At 37.1% G+C, this 19,043-nt stretch overlaps 1 protein-coding gene across 26 annotated transcripts in view; it reads left to right on the top strand.

Annotated features, from left to right (window-relative positions):
• PBRM1 (polybromo 1) overlaps positions 1-19,043 on the top strand; it is a 121,590-nt gene that overhangs the window by 21,093 nt on the left and 81,454 nt on the right. For all 26 annotated transcript variants that reach the window (XM_046658162.1, XM_046658257.1, XM_046658263.1 and 23 more), the window contains 6 exons: positions 756-903; positions 5,329-5,472; positions 8,249-8,365; positions 12,263-12,331; positions 15,215-15,313; positions 18,041-18,126. In XM_046658162.1, the coding sequence (XP_046514118.1) occupies positions 756-903; positions 5,329-5,472; positions 8,249-8,365; positions 12,263-12,331; positions 15,215-15,313; positions 18,041-18,126 (663 nt within the window). The remainder of the gene's footprint in view (positions 1-755; positions 904-5,328; positions 5,473-8,248; positions 8,366-12,262; positions 12,332-15,214; positions 15,314-18,040; positions 18,127-19,043) is intronic.

The raw sequence follows: 19,043 nt of genomic DNA on the forward strand, positions 1-19,043 counted from the left end.
CCACCACCTCCACAGGGGTAGTCCGTCTACCTTCAGATATATAGCAGTGCAGGCCTCTCAGGCATCCTGATGTGCTATGTGGGTATTCTCCACTGATCAGTGAATGTCCGTTTAGTTGTAGTTCGAAGTGGGAGAGAGAAAGGGAACAGCTCACTCCGCCATGTTGCTCACGTCACCTAGAACATTTTTTCACCTTTTTTTAAAAATAGTTTTGTCATGTTTGAATATGTCTTATGTCCTCTTATCTTTGGTAGGCTCCTTCTGCCAAGGGCCTCATCTTTCTCCTTTGTAGCTTTAGTAATTGATATTAGAACAGTATATATAATAGATACTTGATAGTACTTAGCAGAACAATTCTGTGGTTGCTAGATGAAGAAAGATGATCCATCTTGTAAGTTTATAAAGAGCTGTGAAACATTGATCTGTTTTCAGCCAGTACTGAATGCATGAAAGGTAAGTCATTTTCATTTGCAGAAGATACCATTGATTAGTTTTAGTGCTGGTACTCTAAATCTTAGATATTTAACATATAAAAGAGCATCACAGATGTTAATTTAGGTTTTATACCACTAATATATATTTTGTAAAGGGGATGCATATGCATCTGCTTTTATCATTCTCTCTTAGTTCAAGTAATGGGAGTAAGTCTACTATATTCTGTCACTTCAAATGTTGGACATTGCCACAGGTGCTTTTGAAATATAACTTTTGATAAGCTTTGGATTAATATCTTTTAAAAAATTAAATTATAACAGAAATCAACCAGACTATTATGAAGTGGTTTCTCAGCCCATTGACTTGATGAAAATCCAACAGAAACTAAAAATGGAAGAGTATGATGATGTTAACCTGCTGACTGCTGACTTCCAGCTGCTTTTTAACAATGCAAAGGCCTATTATAAGGTAAGAAAGCATCAAATTCGAAAGGTATCCAATTTGATCATTGTCTGGCTTTTTAATGTTTATCAATCTGGTAGGTGAGTAGTATTTTCTCATTTAGTGGTTTTAGTTTGCATTCCTCTTATTAGTGAAGAGACTGAACATTCTTATGATTATGAACCATTCTTGTTTCTTCTGTATCTGCTCAAATCTTTTGCCCATTTCTCTCTTGGGTTGTTTGTCATTTTCATATTTATTTCTAGAAATTTTTGATATATTCTGGATACTGATACTTTTTTGGTTATATGTGTTGCAAGTATCTTCTCCCACTGTGTGGCTGTCTTTTCACTCTTTTTATGAGTCTCTTTTTTTTTTTTTTGGTGAGGATGAGTCTACCTGAGGTAGCATCTACTGCCAGCCCTCCCCTTTTTGCTTGAGGAAGACTGTCGCTGAGCTAACATCTTTGCCAGTCTTCCTCTGTTCTGCATGTGGAATGCCACCACAGCTTGACTTGATGAGTGGTGTGTAGGTCCACACCTGGGATTCAGGCCTGCAAATCCTGGGCCACTGAAGTGGAGCATGCAAACTTAACTACTGTGCCACCGGGCTGGTTTCTGTGGGTATTTTGATGAAAAGAAGTTTCTTATTTTAACATAATTAGATTTATAAGTCTTTAACTTTATGATGTATCCTTCCTTGTGTCTTGTTTCAGAAATCACTCTTGCCAAAAGATTATGAAAATATTATTCTATTTTCTTCTAAAAATTTAATAGTTTTGTCTTTCACATATAAGCCTTTAATGCAGCTGGGATTGATTTTTGTGTCTTCAATGAGGTAGAGATCTATTTTTTTCCTATAGGTATAAGCAGTACTTTGAAATGGCCATCCTCTCCACATTTGTCTGCAGCGTCAGTGCTGTCGTTGTTTCCATGTACTCATGGGTCCATTCCTGGTCTTTTGTTCTGGCCAGTTTATCTATTACTGGGCTATACTATTCCTGTCTTAATTTCTATAGCTTTGTAATTCTTTATCTGGTAAGGAAAGTGTCTTGATTATTTTCGCCCTTTCTTTATACATTTTAATGTTAGTGTGTTAGGTCAACAGGCACAAAAAGAATTTTGTTGGAATTGTTATTGAATTTGCATTGACTCTATATCATATTTTGGAGAATTAATGTAATTGTGACATTGATTATTCCAGTCTATGAATTTGGTATGTCTTGATTTATTCTTCTTTAATGTATTTTAGCAAACTTTTAAATGTTTCTTCATAAAAATTTTGCAAAAATGTTGTTAGATTTATTCTTAAAACTGTAGGTATATATATTTTTTCTTTAATTGAGATATAATTGTCACAATCTTTTAAAGTGTGGAATCCAGAAGTTTTTAGTATATTCACAAAGTTGTGCAACATCGCCCCCTAAAAAAAACATACCCATAACAGCCACTCTCCATTTCTCCTCCTCCCAGCCTCCCAACCACTAATCTACCTTCTTTCTGTGTGGATTTGCCTGTTCAGGACATTACATATAAATGAAATTATACACTATCTGGCCTTTGGTGACTAGCTTCTTTCACTGAGCATAATGTCTTCAAGGTTCATCCATGTTGTAACATATATTCATACTTCATTCCTTTTTATGACTGTATAATATTTCCTTATAATGGATATGCCACATTTTGTGTATCTGTTTCCAAGTTAATGGATATTTGAGTTGTTTCTACTTTTAGCTATCATGAATAATGCTGCTATAAATTTAGTGGATATAACAAGAGTGCTATTCATTGCTTACAGTACTCTGCATATGTCCATTAGTCCCAGCTTTTTAATTATGTTGCTAAAATCTTTTATATCCCTAGTGATTTACCTACATGAACTATCTACTTACCAAATAAGATATTTTAAAATCTCTCACTCTGGTGATGGATTTGTCTATTTCTCCTCATAACTCTGTTGATTTTTTGTTCTTTATATACTTTGAAACTCTGCAACTAGGAGCATAGTAGTCTAAATGGTTATATTGTCCTAGTAAATTGAATTTTTTTGCATTATGCAGTAGCCCTCTTTATCGCTAGTAATGTCTGTTGTTTGAAGCTTGTTTTGTTTGATATTAATATAATTATATCAGCTTTATTTTTGTTTACCTAGTTTTTTTCCAACGAAAAGATATGAAAAATATCCTGGTAATACTGATGTATCTCATGTAAACAGCGTAAACATGAATTTCTATTAATCCAGTTGATAATCTTTAAACTGGAGCATTTCATCTCTGTACAGTTTTAGTAATTATCATATGATTGGATGTATTCCTATTATCTAAGTGTCTATTTTCTATTTATCTCATTTTTCTAAGGTTTTTTCTTACTTTGTTTTTCCCTCTGACTTCTTTTGGTTTCATTTTGTTTTTAATTTATTCTCTCTTATTTCCTCCACAATTTGGAAGTTGTAAGATGTATTGATAATCTCTTAGTTCTTATCCAAGAAGTTTTAATATGCATAATTAACTTACCAAACTAGAAAGTTAATCAACATCTTAAACCTCCTTCTAAACAATGCAAACACCTTAGAAGAATTCAACTCTGCTCTATTTATTTATGCTACTGATGTTTTGTGTTTTAGTTTTATTGTGGCAAATTTTTAATCCCATTAAATAATGTAATTTATTAGTCAGTATTTTTACTCATAAACATATGTGCTACTTTCTTTATTGTTCATTCTCTTATTGCTATTGAGAAGTCATCTGTCGGTATAATTGTAGTTCCTTTAAAGGTTATCTGTCTTTTCTTTCTGGTTAGCTTTAGGATCTTGTTTTTGTCTTTTGTGTTCTACAGTTTCATTGTGATAAGTCTAGGTATGCATATCTTTTTATTTGTATAATTTGGGAGTTGTAGGGCTTCCTAAATCTCTGGATTGGTGTTTTTCATCAACTTTGGGAAGTTTTTAGCCATTATGTGTTTGCGTATTGCCTTTGCCCCTTTCTCTCTTTCTTCTCTTTGTAGAGCTCAGATTGGATGTTGTATTAGAACCCTCTTTAGGTCTCCATTTCTCTTAACCTTTCATAGCCCCCTTTTTTGTATCTGTTTTGCTTTTTAGATAATTTCTTTAGTTCTTCCAATTTTCTTTGAAATCTGCTCTTAAACCTATTTGTTGAGTTTCTACATTTTGCTATTTATATTTTTCATATTTTGGAAGTAGTTTCTTATTTAGGTTCTCCTACGCTTTGCTTATATCTTCAATTCCATTGTTTCTTTAAACATATTCAACATACTTGGGTTTTTTTCCTATGGCAGATAATTTCAGTATCTGAAGTAATTTGCATGTATGATTTTTGCTGTCGTTTCTGCCAACTTTCTGTTGTGATTCTTTCATTCTATGTATTTCTTAAATTTTGACGAGGAGTTCATATTTCTTGGAACTCTATCTCTAGATATTCTTTGAGGCTTAGATTGAAGTTGGGTTCATCCAGAGAAGACTTGTTTATATGAGGCACCTGGCCTGTCATTGTTAGGGATAGTTTACGATGAAGAGTTCTCAGAGGAGATTCATCTCATGCCTGTTGGTTGCCTGCATTGCCATGGTTTGAGAATAGACATGGGCTGAGCTGGGTGGAGCTTGAGGTGGGTCATCCTCTTTGTTCTCTGGCAGTGGAGAAAGGGAATTGTTTTGAATTACACTTACACTGCAGCCATGGCCTTTGGAGTTCCAGCTTCTGGTGGACCCTGGCCTTTATCTCCTATGAGGAGCCTTGAAAACTAAAGCTTAGATTTTTCTTGTCTTACAAATGCCCCAAAGGTGAACATTGGCTTCAGTGTTCTGCTTGTTCATCTGGGTCCCAGTGTTACTCTGTTCTAGCTTTTGTGAACATTGTTTACTCCTTATTGGTAGCACATGGACACATTTTTAAAAGTTTTATTGGTTTGTTTGTTTGCTTTCTTGCTTGTTTTTTAACATTACATCCAGCATTGTTTTTTCTGGAAAGTTTCAGTTAGAGTTCATTCCTACTATACCTCAGGAAAAGAAATCTTCAAGTAAGGTGTTAAATAGTTTAAAAATAGAAGTTATATTGGAACAATTGTTAGCTTCTATCCTTCAGACTTCTGTCACTTAAATTGAGTCTTATCCTTCAAATTATCTTTCTTAGTGTATTGGTAATAACTAGTCTTAATTTAGCAAATCATTTATCTTCTGCCTCAGGCTTTTCTGTGATGAGATAGGGCATAAATAAAATAATTTTTTCAGAATGCCTTTAAAACATACATTTAGTTCTTCAGAAGAGGAATGGAAACCCATGAATCCTTTAATCATAAAGATTTTAAAATTTATAATACAGTTTCAAAGTTATGTCTTACAATGCCAGTCTCTGCTGGAACAAGATGCTTTAAAAGTAGTAATTGATTTACAATAAAATACTAAAGTGACTTTTTTTCTCCTCTGTTTGCTAATGTACAGCCAGATTCTCCTGAATATAAAGCTGCTTGTAAACTCTGGGATTTGTACCTTCGAACAAGAAATGAGTTTGTTCAGAAAGGAGAAGCAGATGATGAAGATGATGATGAGGATGGGCAAGACAATCAAGGCACAGTGACCGAAGGAGTAAGTGTGCAGCTGGAACAGGTGATAGGCAGTCTACTGGGACGTGGTCAAGGCCCTACCTGTGTTTTCCTCTGGGTTGTTGTGGACAGCTGGCCTTCCTGTTCAGTTGTGTTGGTAACTGGAAGGGTAAAGGGGCATGTACCAAGAGAATCCCACTCTAATTACAAGGGATCCTAGCACATCCTGTACAATGTGTACCATATGTGGTTGTTTTCATGAATTGCTCTTATATTAATGCATATTTCCTGCTCAGTTTTAAAGAGAATCTTCATATTATTAAGGCCTCATCCAATATTGTTAGGTTGAAATATTGTGTAAGGGCAGACAGTGTTGTGATTTAAAGTTGGATGGTTAATGGAATCATTTTAGTTAGGAATATTTTTGTAGGTTAGACAGGTTACTGTTCCTAGAGCATGCCAGATGTGTTCCTACATCTGGAATTTTGCAGTTGCTCTTACTTCTGCTTAGAACGTGCCTCCTTTGACTCTTCTGTGACTAGCTCTTTTTCATTATTCTAACATCACTTAAAATGTCACCTGGGAGAGGACTTTCCTTATCACCCTATCTAAATTCTTTGCTCCATACTCCTTCTTTCCCATCATCCCATCACTCTGTTCTGTGGTCTTTGTTTTTTTTCACTATGTGTGAAATAACTTGTTAGTTTATGTGTTTTCTTTCTGTCTTCCCCCAAGTAGAAAGCTCCACAAAAGATATCACCTTGTTCCTCTCTTCCTGATGTCTGCACTGTGCCTGACATATAGGTACTGATAAATACTTGCTAAATGAACACACGTTTAAAAAGAGGAAAAATAATAGCAAAAGGAATCACGTCTTTTCTGCCACTAAATAGTAAGACACCCGAAGCAGAACATTCCCTTTTCTTCTTTCAGTTACCTAGGTAGACCTTTTGCTGAAACTCTGGCATGGAAAGATGCAGTGGTGGGTGAATTTCTCAAAAAGATAACTTCTTAGAGTTTCAAAATCTAGTTCCTAGGCACTTTGTCAATTTCTTTCTAGAAATTAAATGATTGAAATTAGGTAGAAGGCAATTAACTTGGGATTGCCTGGAATTTTACTCTCTGATATTAATATAGAAGCAGCAACTTAATCCAGTCTTTCTTGGGCAGAACATTACCTATAGAGGGCTCAGCCTTATTACAGGCCTCCAGGGTTCTAGTCAAAAAATGAAATGCCTACGTTTGGGATTTGTCAGTGTTTCTTTTGGTAAGAAATTAGGAGAATCTTGCACATTCATATTTATACCTCCCAAGCTCTCTAGTCCTGAGGTTCTCATGAAGGGAGTGGGAAGTTTCCAGCTTCTCATTTTTAAATTAAGGAGAAGTTCCTTGGAGTTTTCCCAATTGTGGGAAAAGGTCGTATGGATGCATACACTCACCCTGCTCCCTTTGTCACCTGTAACTCATGTTTCCAAAGTAGCTGGTTGGGTTGGAAGGAGAGGAATCTTGGCTGCAGAACATAACTCTCCTCTTTTTGAAGCTAACTCTTTGGTACCATGTTTTAGCCAGGAAGTAAATGACTTAAATATGGGCATTTTAGTCTGTTTTCATCATTATGTTGGTTCTCTAAGCTTATATGGTTGGGAATCCTCAGCTAATCGTCTTATATGTTAAATATTTACTGCGTGTCTATTATTGCCAGGCAGTGTGCTAGACCCAAGAGATGTTAGTGCCCTCTCTGTAGAGTTAATGTTGGACCTTAAAATTGAGGCTGGCCCCATGGCCCAGTGGTTAAATTCAGTGTGCTCTGCTTCAGTGGCCCAGATTCAGTTCCTGGGCACAGACCTACACGACTTGTCAGCAGCCATGCTGTGGCAGTGACCCCCACACAAAATAGAGGAAGACTGGCACAGATGTAGCTCAGGGTGAATCTTCCTCAGTGAAAAAAAAAAATTGAGACTATGCTAAATAAAAAGACCTTCTTTTGGAGTAGGACAAAAATACTAGTATTTTTATTATTTAAACCAGACATAACCATTAATCTTTGTTTTATATTCACAAAACATGGTTTAGACTTGAAGTACCATTTACTATAAACTTTGACTGAGATATCCTATTGCTCACTGTAGAAACTAGCTTCAGACTCACACACTCCCTGGCCAAGTACTCTTTGGGGCATGTGCTTTCCCATGTTAAAACAGTGACTCAGGTAGGGGTAAGCCAGCCAATCTAGAGAGCAGAAATGATGTGCATCAATTGACTTCATCTCCATTCAGTTTTGATATAACTTAATTCTCTTGTTAGATCTGGCAGAGCACCCCGTGCTTGGAAGTATATAGTTCCAACTTCACATATGTAGTTGTTTTACCAGAATACCAAGACTTTAGTAGATATGAACAGCAGATATAGAAGTGGCCAGGTGTCATGGGACATATTTTTCTGTCTCGGTTGCTCAGACCCTAAAAAGGTGTGCATTTCCATCATTTCACACATATGGCACTTGAACTTCACTGCTACAGTGTTGACTGTGGAATAGAGTTCAGTAAGAAGACCTGATCCAAGAGATTTAGTTACTGAATAATATAAGGATCCTCAGTTTCACATATGGCATTCTGGGAGTACAACCCACAGGTCCAGCATTAGAGCATTTCTGTGGTGTTCTTGAAACTTGTACTTGAAAGAAGTACTGTTTAGAAGTTGCTCTTTTGCATTAGCTTTACAGTTTTAGAAGCAATTTAATATCAGCATTTATTTTTGAATTTCTCTCACAAAGTACTTCTTTCTCCCCTCTCTCCTACCTCCCAAACCCCTCCTCCCAGTCTTCTCCAAGTTACTTGAAGGAGATCCTGGAGCAGCTTCTTGAAGCCATAGTTGTAGCCACAAATCCATCAGGACATCTCATTAGCGAGCTTTTTCAGAAACTGCCTTCTAAAGTGGTAAGTGATACAATTTAAGACAGGTGAGGGGGCCAGCCTGGTGGTCTAGTAGTTAAGTTCAGTGTGCTCTGCTTCAGTGGCCCAGGTTCGGTTCCCAGGCACGGACCTACACCATTCGTTGGCAGCCATGCTGTGGTGGTGACTCATATACAAAATAGAGGAAGATGGCACAGATGTTAGCTCAAGGCGAATCTTCCTCAAGCAAAAAAAAAAAAGAGGAAGATTGGCAACAGATGTTGGCTCAAGGTGAATCTTCCTCAACAAAAATTAAATAAATAGAGACAAGTGAGTTAAAGTGTTTGGGGTTCTTTTTAAGTACTTCAAAGATTTTATTAGTTCTTAGTAAATAAAGTAAGGTTAATGGAAGGCACTGGAGGCTGCCAAGAGATCCTTCTCCACAGCAAGCATGTAGGATATGTTCTATCATTTTACTTGGCCAGAAGATGGTGGGTTTTTTTAAAAACTATATTTTTGTTGTTTTGATTAGTAGTTCTTTTTTGTTTGATTTTGTTTTTTTATTGTCGTAAAGTATACATAACGTGAAATTTACCACTTAACCATTTTAAGTGTACGGTTCAATGGCATTAAGTACATTCACATTATTGTACAGCCGTCACCACCATCCATCTGCAGAACTTTTTCATCTTCCCAAACTGAAACTACACACCCATTAAGCAAACTACTTCCTCCACCTCTCCCAGCCACTGGCAACCACCATTCTAAATTCTCTTTCCATGAATTTGATTTCTTTAAGTACCTCATATAAAAGAAATCATAGAGTATTTATCTTTTTGTGTATGGCTTATTTCACTTAGCATAATGTATTCAGGGTTCATCTATGTTGTAGCGTATGTTAGAATGTCCTTCGTTTTTATACTACTACTAATACTCCATTGTACGTACTATATATACCACAAGACTATTCTGTTGTATGTATATACCACATTTGGTTTATACCATATTTGGTTTATCCATTCATTTGTTGATGGACATTTGGGTTTCCAAGATTAGTAATTCTTAAATGATAAAATAAGCACCTAAACTAAACCTTTTGTTTATAAAAGAGAAAAAACTTTCTCTTTGCCCAGAAGACATAGTGAGAGGAAGACAGATGAGTACTTCCTCTCTTAGTTCTGCTTGATCTCCTGGTGTGATGGAGAAGAGAGCAAGACCTAATAGGTCCTGTTCTACTCCAAAGAGGAGGAAGTTTTCTAGACAAGTGAGACCCTTTGACAGTATCAGGGCCCCTTATGACTTCACACCCAAGGGTCAATTATCATAGCTAAAGTTTAACTTTAGCCATTGGAACTACAAAAATGTCTATGACCTCAGCATTCTTATATTTCTAGACAAGGATATACTTTCAGAAGTACTCCACTATAGCACTTAACTCCATTGTGATCATTTACTTTTGTGTCTGCCTCCTTCCCTAGTCCCTGAATTTCTTAAGGACAAGGACAATGCCATATTTTCTTTTGTGTCCCTGTCATGTAGTTGCAACCCAGCATGTCATGGGTGTGTAAGAGGTGCTTACTGACTGATAGTGGCATGCAGCTTTCCCCATCAGTCAGTGATAAGACTAGTTATTTAAAGGTGTGTCTTGAGTAGTTGTAGGACAGTTATGACATTAGAAATAAAGCATATATGCCTATTGCTGTCCTAAGTGTAGATCTGATTAAAAGTATCTAATGATTACATTAGTCATATTTTTAAATTTTAAGCAAAGTGGAAAGCAGATGATTCCTTAAAAAAATTAAATGTAGAGTTACCATATGATCCAGCAATTCCACTTTGGGTATACCCAAAAGAAGTGAAAGCACAGTCTCAAGGAGATATTTGTACACTCATGTTCATAGCAGTATTCACAATAGCTAAAATGTGGAAGCAACCCAGTGTCCCCCAACAGATGAATGGATAAATAAAACGTGGTATATGCATAAGTGGAGTATTATTCAGCCTTTAAAAAGAGTGAAATTCTGACACATGCTACAATTAGAATGAATCCTGAACACATTATGGTAAGTGAAATAAGCCAGACACAAAAGGATAAATACTGTGTGGTTCTTCTTATATGAGGTACTTAGAGTAGTCAAATTCAAAGAGAGAAAGAATAGAATTGTGGCTTCCAGGGCTGGCAGGAGGGGAAAGTGGAGAGTTACTGTTTAATAGGTGTGGGGTTTCAGTTTGGAAAGATGAAAAAGTTGTGGAGATGGATGGTGGTGATGATGGCACAATAAGAAGAGTACAGTCTTTTTCTCAAGATCTCTTCTTACTCTGCAGGAGAGAATCAGTAGTGGTCAAGCCACCAAGGGTGATTGGAACAATGAAACATTAATATCTAGTTCCCCTATTCTGGGAGGGATTTGGGAGACACCATGCAGCAGATGTTAGTTGGCAAAAGCAGGTTTCCATTGGTCTCTCAGGGTGTCATACTTTGAGACAATAAGGACTGAGACCTGGAGAGGAGGGCAGTTTTTACTTTTCCTTTACAGATCCTTCCCAAGTGGGTCTGGCTAAGTGGGAGAGATGGGGTGGGAACACATGGCCAGCAGCTTGGATCACAGTGTACCCCAGCCTGGGTGGCCTCGCCTTAGTTTGTCTTTTGAACTGTTTCTCAGAAGTAGAGTTGGTGAAAAAAGGGGGCAGGAAAGGGGTTTGATCCAAGCAAATGAAGGAGCAGGGTAAGAAAATAGAGAGGAGTGGGGCTGGCCCTGTGGCCGAGTGGTTAAGTTCGTGCACTCCGCTTCGGTGGCCCGGGGTTTCGCCGGTTCGGATTCTGGGCGCAGACATGGCACTGCTCATCAGGCCATGCTGAGGCAGCGTCCCACGTGGCACAACTAGAATATACAACTATGTACTGGGAGGCCTTGGGGAGATGGAAAAAAGAAAAAAAAAGATTGGCAGCAGTTGTTAGCTCAGGTGCCAGTCTTTAAAAAAACAAAAAAAGAAAAGAGAGAGGAGTGAGCTGAGAGATCAGATGGAATGCAGCATCACTGAGTTTGTCCCTTCAGCTCAGTAATTGAGTAAAGGCCATGGCCTCCTCCTTTTTGTTGTTGTTTGGGCTCCAAGGATTTGAACAGGTAAGAAGAGCCTGGAGAGCACAGTCTGAGTTCCCCTGATGCCTCTCCTACTTGAGGAGACCAACTTTTAATTTTTGCTTGACTTCAGTTATTTCTTCCAAGGAACAAAACTTGTAGGAAAGGCTCAGGACAGTGAATGCCTTCTAGGCTTTGTGAAACCCTTCAAGGACATTCCTCTAACGTGTTTGACTTCTTTTCTTATGAGGAGCTAATATTTGATAAGAAATCAGAAATTGCTTATAATTTTTCTTTATTTCTTTAACATAGTTTCATTTAAAATGTCTTTTATTTTGAAAAGAAATTTGACTGAAATGATAGAAGCATCAAGTTAAACATGAAGCTAACAAATCTTACAAACTGACATCTTATAGATCCTTAAGAATTTTATGTGAAATAGGTTATAATTGTGTTATTTAGATTGCAAAATGAAAAGAGCTTGTAACAAGCCCTTCAGAAATGTTGCTCCATTTTCAGACATAGGTATCTTGGGAATTTAAATTAAAATCGTGTGATTCTGTGAATTTAGAATTTTTTAAAACATTAAATTGTGGTGTATTAGTTGTATAATGATAATTACCAAGTAATTAACTGTAAACTCGTACAACGTGCTGTTGGGTATTTCATGAAGCTTGTTAAAACCAAATTCTTTCTGCTTCAGATAGAATAAACAATGTGCTGTACAGCTATGTCTTTAGCCTTGAATCTCACAAAGCTGCTTAATTGATTGTTTGAGTAACAGGTTGTCAGTGTGCTTCCTTGTTTTCTCACTAGCTGGATACTTTTACTTACTAAACGTGCCTGGGTTTTTGTCTTCCAGCAATATCCAGACTATTATGCGATAATTAAGGAGCCTATAGATCTCAAGACCATTGCCCAGAGGATACAGGTATGAAGGTGACCGTATGTTACCATATGTAGTTTAGGGCAGATTTGCCTGTGGTCTCTTCAAGACGTTTTTAGAAAACAGAGAAGTGGGTATCTCGATAAGGGGTTATTAGCAATATAATGTAAACAAATTAGAGTAGAGTTACTGATTGTAGCTTTGGAGGAAGCAGCATAGCGTCCCTTTTGCATTTTTTCTGTAGGGAGCAAAGCAAAATTCTCATTGGCATAGTAAATCTTGCTTTTATGACAGAAATTAAAAATCATTGGCCATGGACATTTCTGATTGTGAAAGGTACATTTGCAATAAAAGCTTTGTTGTTTACTTTTATTTGCTTCCACATAGTTTTAAGATACTCGGAATAAAAGTTACCTATAACAGATGTTAGAGTGTAAGGTGAGTGAAAATAGAGACTTTGTTTTCTTCAAGCACCCCTCCTCCCTATATCTCCAGCAGTGATAGCAGCAACTAACTCTCACCTACACTTGCTAGGTGCCTCTCTGTTCTAAATGCTTTAGATGTATTAGCTAATTAATTTTTACAACACCTCCATGAGGTAGATGCTGTTGTTATTCCCATTTTTCAGATGAGAAAACTGAAGCATAGAGATGATTAGTTACTTGCCCGAGTCATAACTAGTAAGGATAAGAGTTAAGATTTAAATCCAGACAGTCTGGCTCAGAGTCTGTGCTCCTAACCCCTACTCTGTTCCTGCCTCTCCACAGAGTAGGTGCTTAATAAATATAAATTGAATGGATGAATGGCTGAGATTCAAAATGTGATGATCAGAGGTTATGGAAGATACAGAGAGAAAGAGCTAAGTTATACCAGAAATCTAGTTTTTAGAGTTGGGCTGATGTGAATTATTTTCCTACTAGCCATGTCACTTTGGTCAAGTGACTTGCCTTCTTCCTCTGCTGTACATTGAGTGTAGTATTACCTCTTGCAGAGTTGTAGGGGTAAGTGATAACTTATGTGCAGCATCTCACAGAACACCTATGGGATGTGGCCTTGGTCAGTGTGGGTTACTCATCCTCCCAGGGTAAGGAGTGTATGGGGCTCCCAGTAGATAAAACAAAAAAGGAAAATTTAATGTGTTATATCATCTCATTGAGAAATGAGGCCAAAAGCACACTGGTTTGCCAGGAGGGAGAAATTTCCTTGGCTTTAAATTCTAAGAGAGTAGTAAAGAGTAACAGTGTAGTAATTACTGAAACGATAGAGACATTTTCACAGAAGGTTAAAATACAGATCCCCTAATGTATCACCTGGTTTTTAAGATAGCTACTGAGAATGACTCAGTCTGCTGGAACCTAAACCTCTGGGGTTTCTAACATCTATCTAGGGGGAAGATGCTGTCATAATACTGAAAATCAGATCAGATCTTTAAACACCTCTACCTCAGCCCCAGTCTTCTCTCTGTGGCCTCTCACATTATCTTGTCCTTTTTTCCTTCCAAAAGCCCCTCAGAAGTACCTCCTTTTGCCATCACCCTAATCAAGATCCTTGTCTTCTTAAGTCCGAATTATTGTATTAGTCTTTCCTACCTCTCTGATGAAAGGCTCTCTAGTCCTTTCTGCATATTGTTTCCTGATCCTAGCCTTCTCCCTGCTATTCCACTGTCCAGAGACTTGTTACTTGTTTTCTAATGCCTGGTGAAGCAAGTCACAGCTCCTTGTACCCATTCACCAATAACTAATTCTGACTAACTTAAGCAGAAAGGGAATGCATGAATTGTTGGGAAGGAAGGCTGGAGAACTAGCCTTAGGACAATAGGCAGAACTCAGGGACATGGGACAGCTGAGGTCATACACAGTCTCTTTGTGGTGCCATTGCTGTTCCCGCTGTCATTCTCCACTGTGGGCCCTGGATGCCACTGCTCCACTCTCTCTGCTCTCCTGCAAGAGTTAGGAATGCGTTCTTTCCATTCCCTTGCCATTTTAGTCTCTCAAGACTCAAGTGTGAATTAGCTGACCTGTGGTTATTTCCCCTTGCCTTGACTGCCAGGCTGCTGGCAAAGCTACCATCTGCCTGCTTTTACCCTCTGTTGTGGAATATTGGTCCCTCTCTACCACCTATGCTGGGATTTCCTCCAAATTAAGAGGATGCTCAGATGTTGGGTATCTCCACATGGCAAATAACCAGCTATTCTCCTTTGCCTGGCTCTCTGGATTCTGCCCCATTTGTCCTTACCCCACCCATGCAGCCTGTACTTATGGTTCTATCCTTCCCCACCTTCCACTCCACTTAATTTTGTTTCCTTGGTCTCTCTGGTATGTGTCTGTTTGTTTCTGTGTCCTCACTAGTTATGTGTACCTTTTGCATACAGTGTCTCCCTCCTTCCTTTCCTTTGTAAATTGAGGCAATTTTGAGTCTCCCTGGGTTATTTTGGATTGAGTGAGCCTTAAGGTATGACAGCTCTAACATGAAGCCATAGTAGGCACTCACAAAATGTTAGCCTCTGTGCTAGACTGACTTTTTATTTTTTCTGAGGTGGTCCATAAAACTAGAGGAGTTTTACTTCATACTGTTAAGTCTACCTTAATTAGTATTCCTGAAGCACTGAGAATGGTGCTTGGTGCATAGTAATCACTATGTGTTCACTAAATAAAACTTTTATCTTATGTGATTTTGTATTTATATTGTAAGCTGTTTTATGAGAATAACGAAGCTCTGGTTTTGTTACCTATCTCAAAAACTCGTTTGTAAATGGACAATAGTAATAGTTTATAACAGAGAAAAGGACTTTATATATTGTTCACATCTGTACTTTCCAAAGTCTTGGAATATGGTGACAATTTAAAAATATGTGGAGTTTTTTTTTTTAAAGGTCATACAGATTAACTCTCAATAAGAGGAACTGCTGTATTTTGTTGTTTACTATAGAATGGAAGCTACAAGAGTATTCATGCAATGGCCAAAGATATAGATCTCCTAGCAAAAAATGCCAAAACTTATAATGAGCCTGGTTCTCAAGTGTTCAAGGTTAGTTTTTTTGTTGTTGTTGCTTTCATTGATAAGAATAGATACCTTAATTTAGAGCCAATAGTTTTTGTATAACAGCTTTATCGAGGTAAAATTCACATACCATACATTTCTCCCAAAATGTACAGTTGCATGGCTTTTATTGTATTCACAGAATTATGAAGCCATCACCACAGTCAATTAGCAGTCACTCTCCATTTCCCCACCAGTCTTCCCAGCCCTAGGCAACCACCAGTCTATTTTGTAGCTCTGTAAATTTGCCTCTTCTGGTCTGGACTTTCATATAAACGGAATCGTATAGTATGTGATGCTTTGTGACTGGCTTCTTTCACTTAGCATAATGTTTTCAAGATATTCATATTGTAGCATATGTCAGTACTTCTTTCTTTTTATTGCTGAATAGTATTCATTATATGTATATACCATGTTTTATTTACCCATTCATCAGTTGCTAGATATTTGGGTTGTTTCCCAAATTTTGGGCTATTATAAATAATGCTGCTTCATGTGTAAGTTTTTATGTGGACATATATTTTCATTTTTCTTGGTATATACCTAGGAATGGAATTGCTGGGCCTCATGGTAACTATATATTTAACTTTTTGAGGAACCGCCAGATTCCAAAGCATCTGCGCCATTTTACATTCCCACTAGCAATGTGCAAGTGTAATTTTTCCACATCCTCATCAATGCTTGTTTTCTGTTTTTGTTTTATTATAGCCATCCCAGTGAGTGTAAAGTGGTGTCTCATTGTGGTTTGGATTATCAGTTTCCTAATGATTAATGATAGTGAACATCTTTTCATGTGCATATTGGCCATTTATATATCTTCTTTAAAAATATCTATTCAGGGGCTGGCACTGGGGCCAAGTGGTTAAGTTCATGTGCTCCATTTCAGCAGCCCAGGGTTTCACCAGTTTGGATCCTGGGCATGGACCTAGCACTGCTCATCAAGCCATGCTGACTCGGCGTCCCACATAGCAGAACTAGAAGGACCTACAACTAGAATATACAACTATGTACTGGCGGGCTTTGGGGGGAAGAAGGAAAAAAAAGAACATTGGCAACAGATGTTAGCTCAGGGCCAATCTTTAAAAAAAAAGAAAGGTCTATTCAGGTCCTTAGCCCATTTTTTAATTGGGTTACCTGTCTTTTTGTTGTTGAGTTGTTAGAGTTCTTTATATCATCTGGAAATTAGACTAGATACATGATTTACAAATATTTTCTCCCATTCTATGGATTGTCTTTTCACTTTCATGATAATGTCGTTTGATGCACAAAAGTTAATTTTATTAAGTCCAGTTTGTTTTTTCTTTGGTTGCTTATGCTTTTAGTGTCATAGCTAAGAAACCATTGCCCAATCCAAGGCCATGAAGATTTACACCTATGTTTTCTTCTAAGAATTTTATAGTTTTAGCTCATATATTTAGATTGTTGATCCATTTTGAATTAATTTTTGTATACATGAAGTAGGTGTGAGGTAGGAGTCCATGTTCATTCTTTTATATGGGATATTCATTTGTCCTAGTGCCTTCTGTTGAAAAGACTATTCTTTCCCCATTGAATTGTCTTGGCATCCTTGTCAAAAATCAGTTTTGAGTATAGAGTCTGGCCTGGTGGCATAGTGGTTAAGTTTGCATGCTCTGCTTTGGCGGCCCAAGGTTCATGGGTTCGGATCCTGGGTGTGGACCTATGCACAGCTCATCAAGCCATGCTATAGCAGCATCCCAGTACAAAATAGAGGAAGTTGGCAACAGATGTTAGCTCTGGGCCAGTCTTCCTCACCAAAAAAAAAAAAAAAAATTGACTATAGATGTCAGGGTTTATTCTGAATTCTCAGTTCTATTCCATTCACCTGTATGCCTATCTGTATACCAGACAAGGTTAGTTTTTGATCTGCTTTTTAGTTAAATATTTGTTTAGTCCCTGCATTTAAACTTCATAAATACAAAAAGTATTCTATTTAGTATAATACCTAATGTAAAATGACTATTTCATTGCTTTGCAATTCTCTCCCAGAAGTTTTGTAGTCCTATAATGAACAGTTGCTTGCAGAAATTTCTTGAATTAATAGTATATCATTAGGAATTTACTAAAGGATGCTCAGAAAATTTGGGGGGAGTAAAATCATTTAGACTTTCAAAATGCTGACGCAAATACAGTTGCTTTTGGTAGTTAACTTTAACTTTTATCTTTCAACTTTTAAGAAACTTTAAGTGAAAATGAGAATGAACTATGAAGTCCTTATAGCCTTAGTCCTTGATAGGGCATTTTAATAGTATAGTGCCAACTGTTTGTTGATGCAGTTAAGAATTTTACTTTTTGGACTGGTTTTCTTTTCCCTAACTGAATTTTAGAGAAAAAGGAAACTTTTGATTTGATGTATTGGTATGCTATTAATTTAAGCAAGTACATTCATATAAGTTTGTTGTGCGTAGACTTTAATCTTAGGAGTGCATCTTTGTTTCAATTTTTAGGTTAGTGTACACAGAGTTCATTGTATTTTCACCCCTAGTTTTCCCTGTTCACCATTATTGTGGGTTAAAATTATGAAGATGTTTTGGATGCTTGTGGAAAGGTTAAAGGATACAGCTTTGTGGATATTGAATGGAAGGCTACTCCAAATGGAAGGAGGGCCATAGAAAGTGTCGATTACATTATTGAGGGCATTTTAAACTGTCCTTTTGTTCTATACTTTTTCTAAGCCAGCTAATTTTGTCTTGACAGGATGCAAATTCTATTAAAAAAATATTTTATATGAAAAAGGCAGAAATTGAACATCATGAAATGGCCAAGTCAAGCCTTCGAATGAGGTAGGTTAAAAAAATATCTAAAATCTTTATGCCTTTATTATTTGCCAAATTTTCTATCTAGTGAAATCAGTGCAGTGCAAAACAAGATATATGTTGCATTTCAAGATTATATTTATAGTTGATAATGTGATTCTGACGAGGGATAACTCTTTACCCAACCCAGTAGGGATAATTCTTCACCCAGCCCCTTCATTGCAGCTGACGGGCTTTATTTAAAAAGAAACCATTTTTAGGACTTAACACTACCGGGGCTGGCCTGGTGGCATAGGGGTTAAGTTCATGTGCTTTGGCAGCCTGGGGTTCGTGGGTTCGGATCCCAGGCACAGACCTACACTGCTCATTAAGCCATGCTGTGGCAGGATCCCACATATAAAATAGAGGAAGATTGGCATAGATGTTAGCTCAGCACCAATCTTCTCATCAAAATAAATAAATAAATAATTTTTAAGAAGACTTTACACCACCATATGCTTTCATTGCTTTATACAAATACAAATATATATGTTACTCTTATAATGTATATTATATATAATAAACATATATATATAATATTATCTTTGTATATAATAGATAGTAATGTATATTTATATTTGCAGTAAGAGCATTTAGCTAGGTGTCAGGAGATCGAAAGTCTCATCCTAGCTTTTCCTTGTACTAAGACTAAGACTTTGAACAAATCTTGCTTCTGGGATTCCATTTCCTCCTACCTGAAATGGAAACGTTGAGTGGCTACTTTCAAAACTTTCTTCTGACCCTGACATTTGCTTTGTTACCAGATCATCTGATCACTACAGTGACCATAAGCTCTGTAGGACCAGCCATGGTCTGCTCTATTCTGCAGAGTCCCCAGGTTTTGGAACAAAGCCTGCTGCATAGTAGAGACTCAGAAATATTTGAGCATTTTTATGTAGAAAAGA

Source organism: Equus quagga, chromosome 1 (assembly GCF_021613505.1).
Source record: "Equus quagga isolate Etosha38 chromosome 1, UCLA_HA_Equagga_1.0, whole genome shotgun sequence".
Taxonomy (NCBI): domain Eukaryota; kingdom Metazoa; phylum Chordata; class Mammalia; order Perissodactyla; family Equidae; genus Equus; species Equus quagga.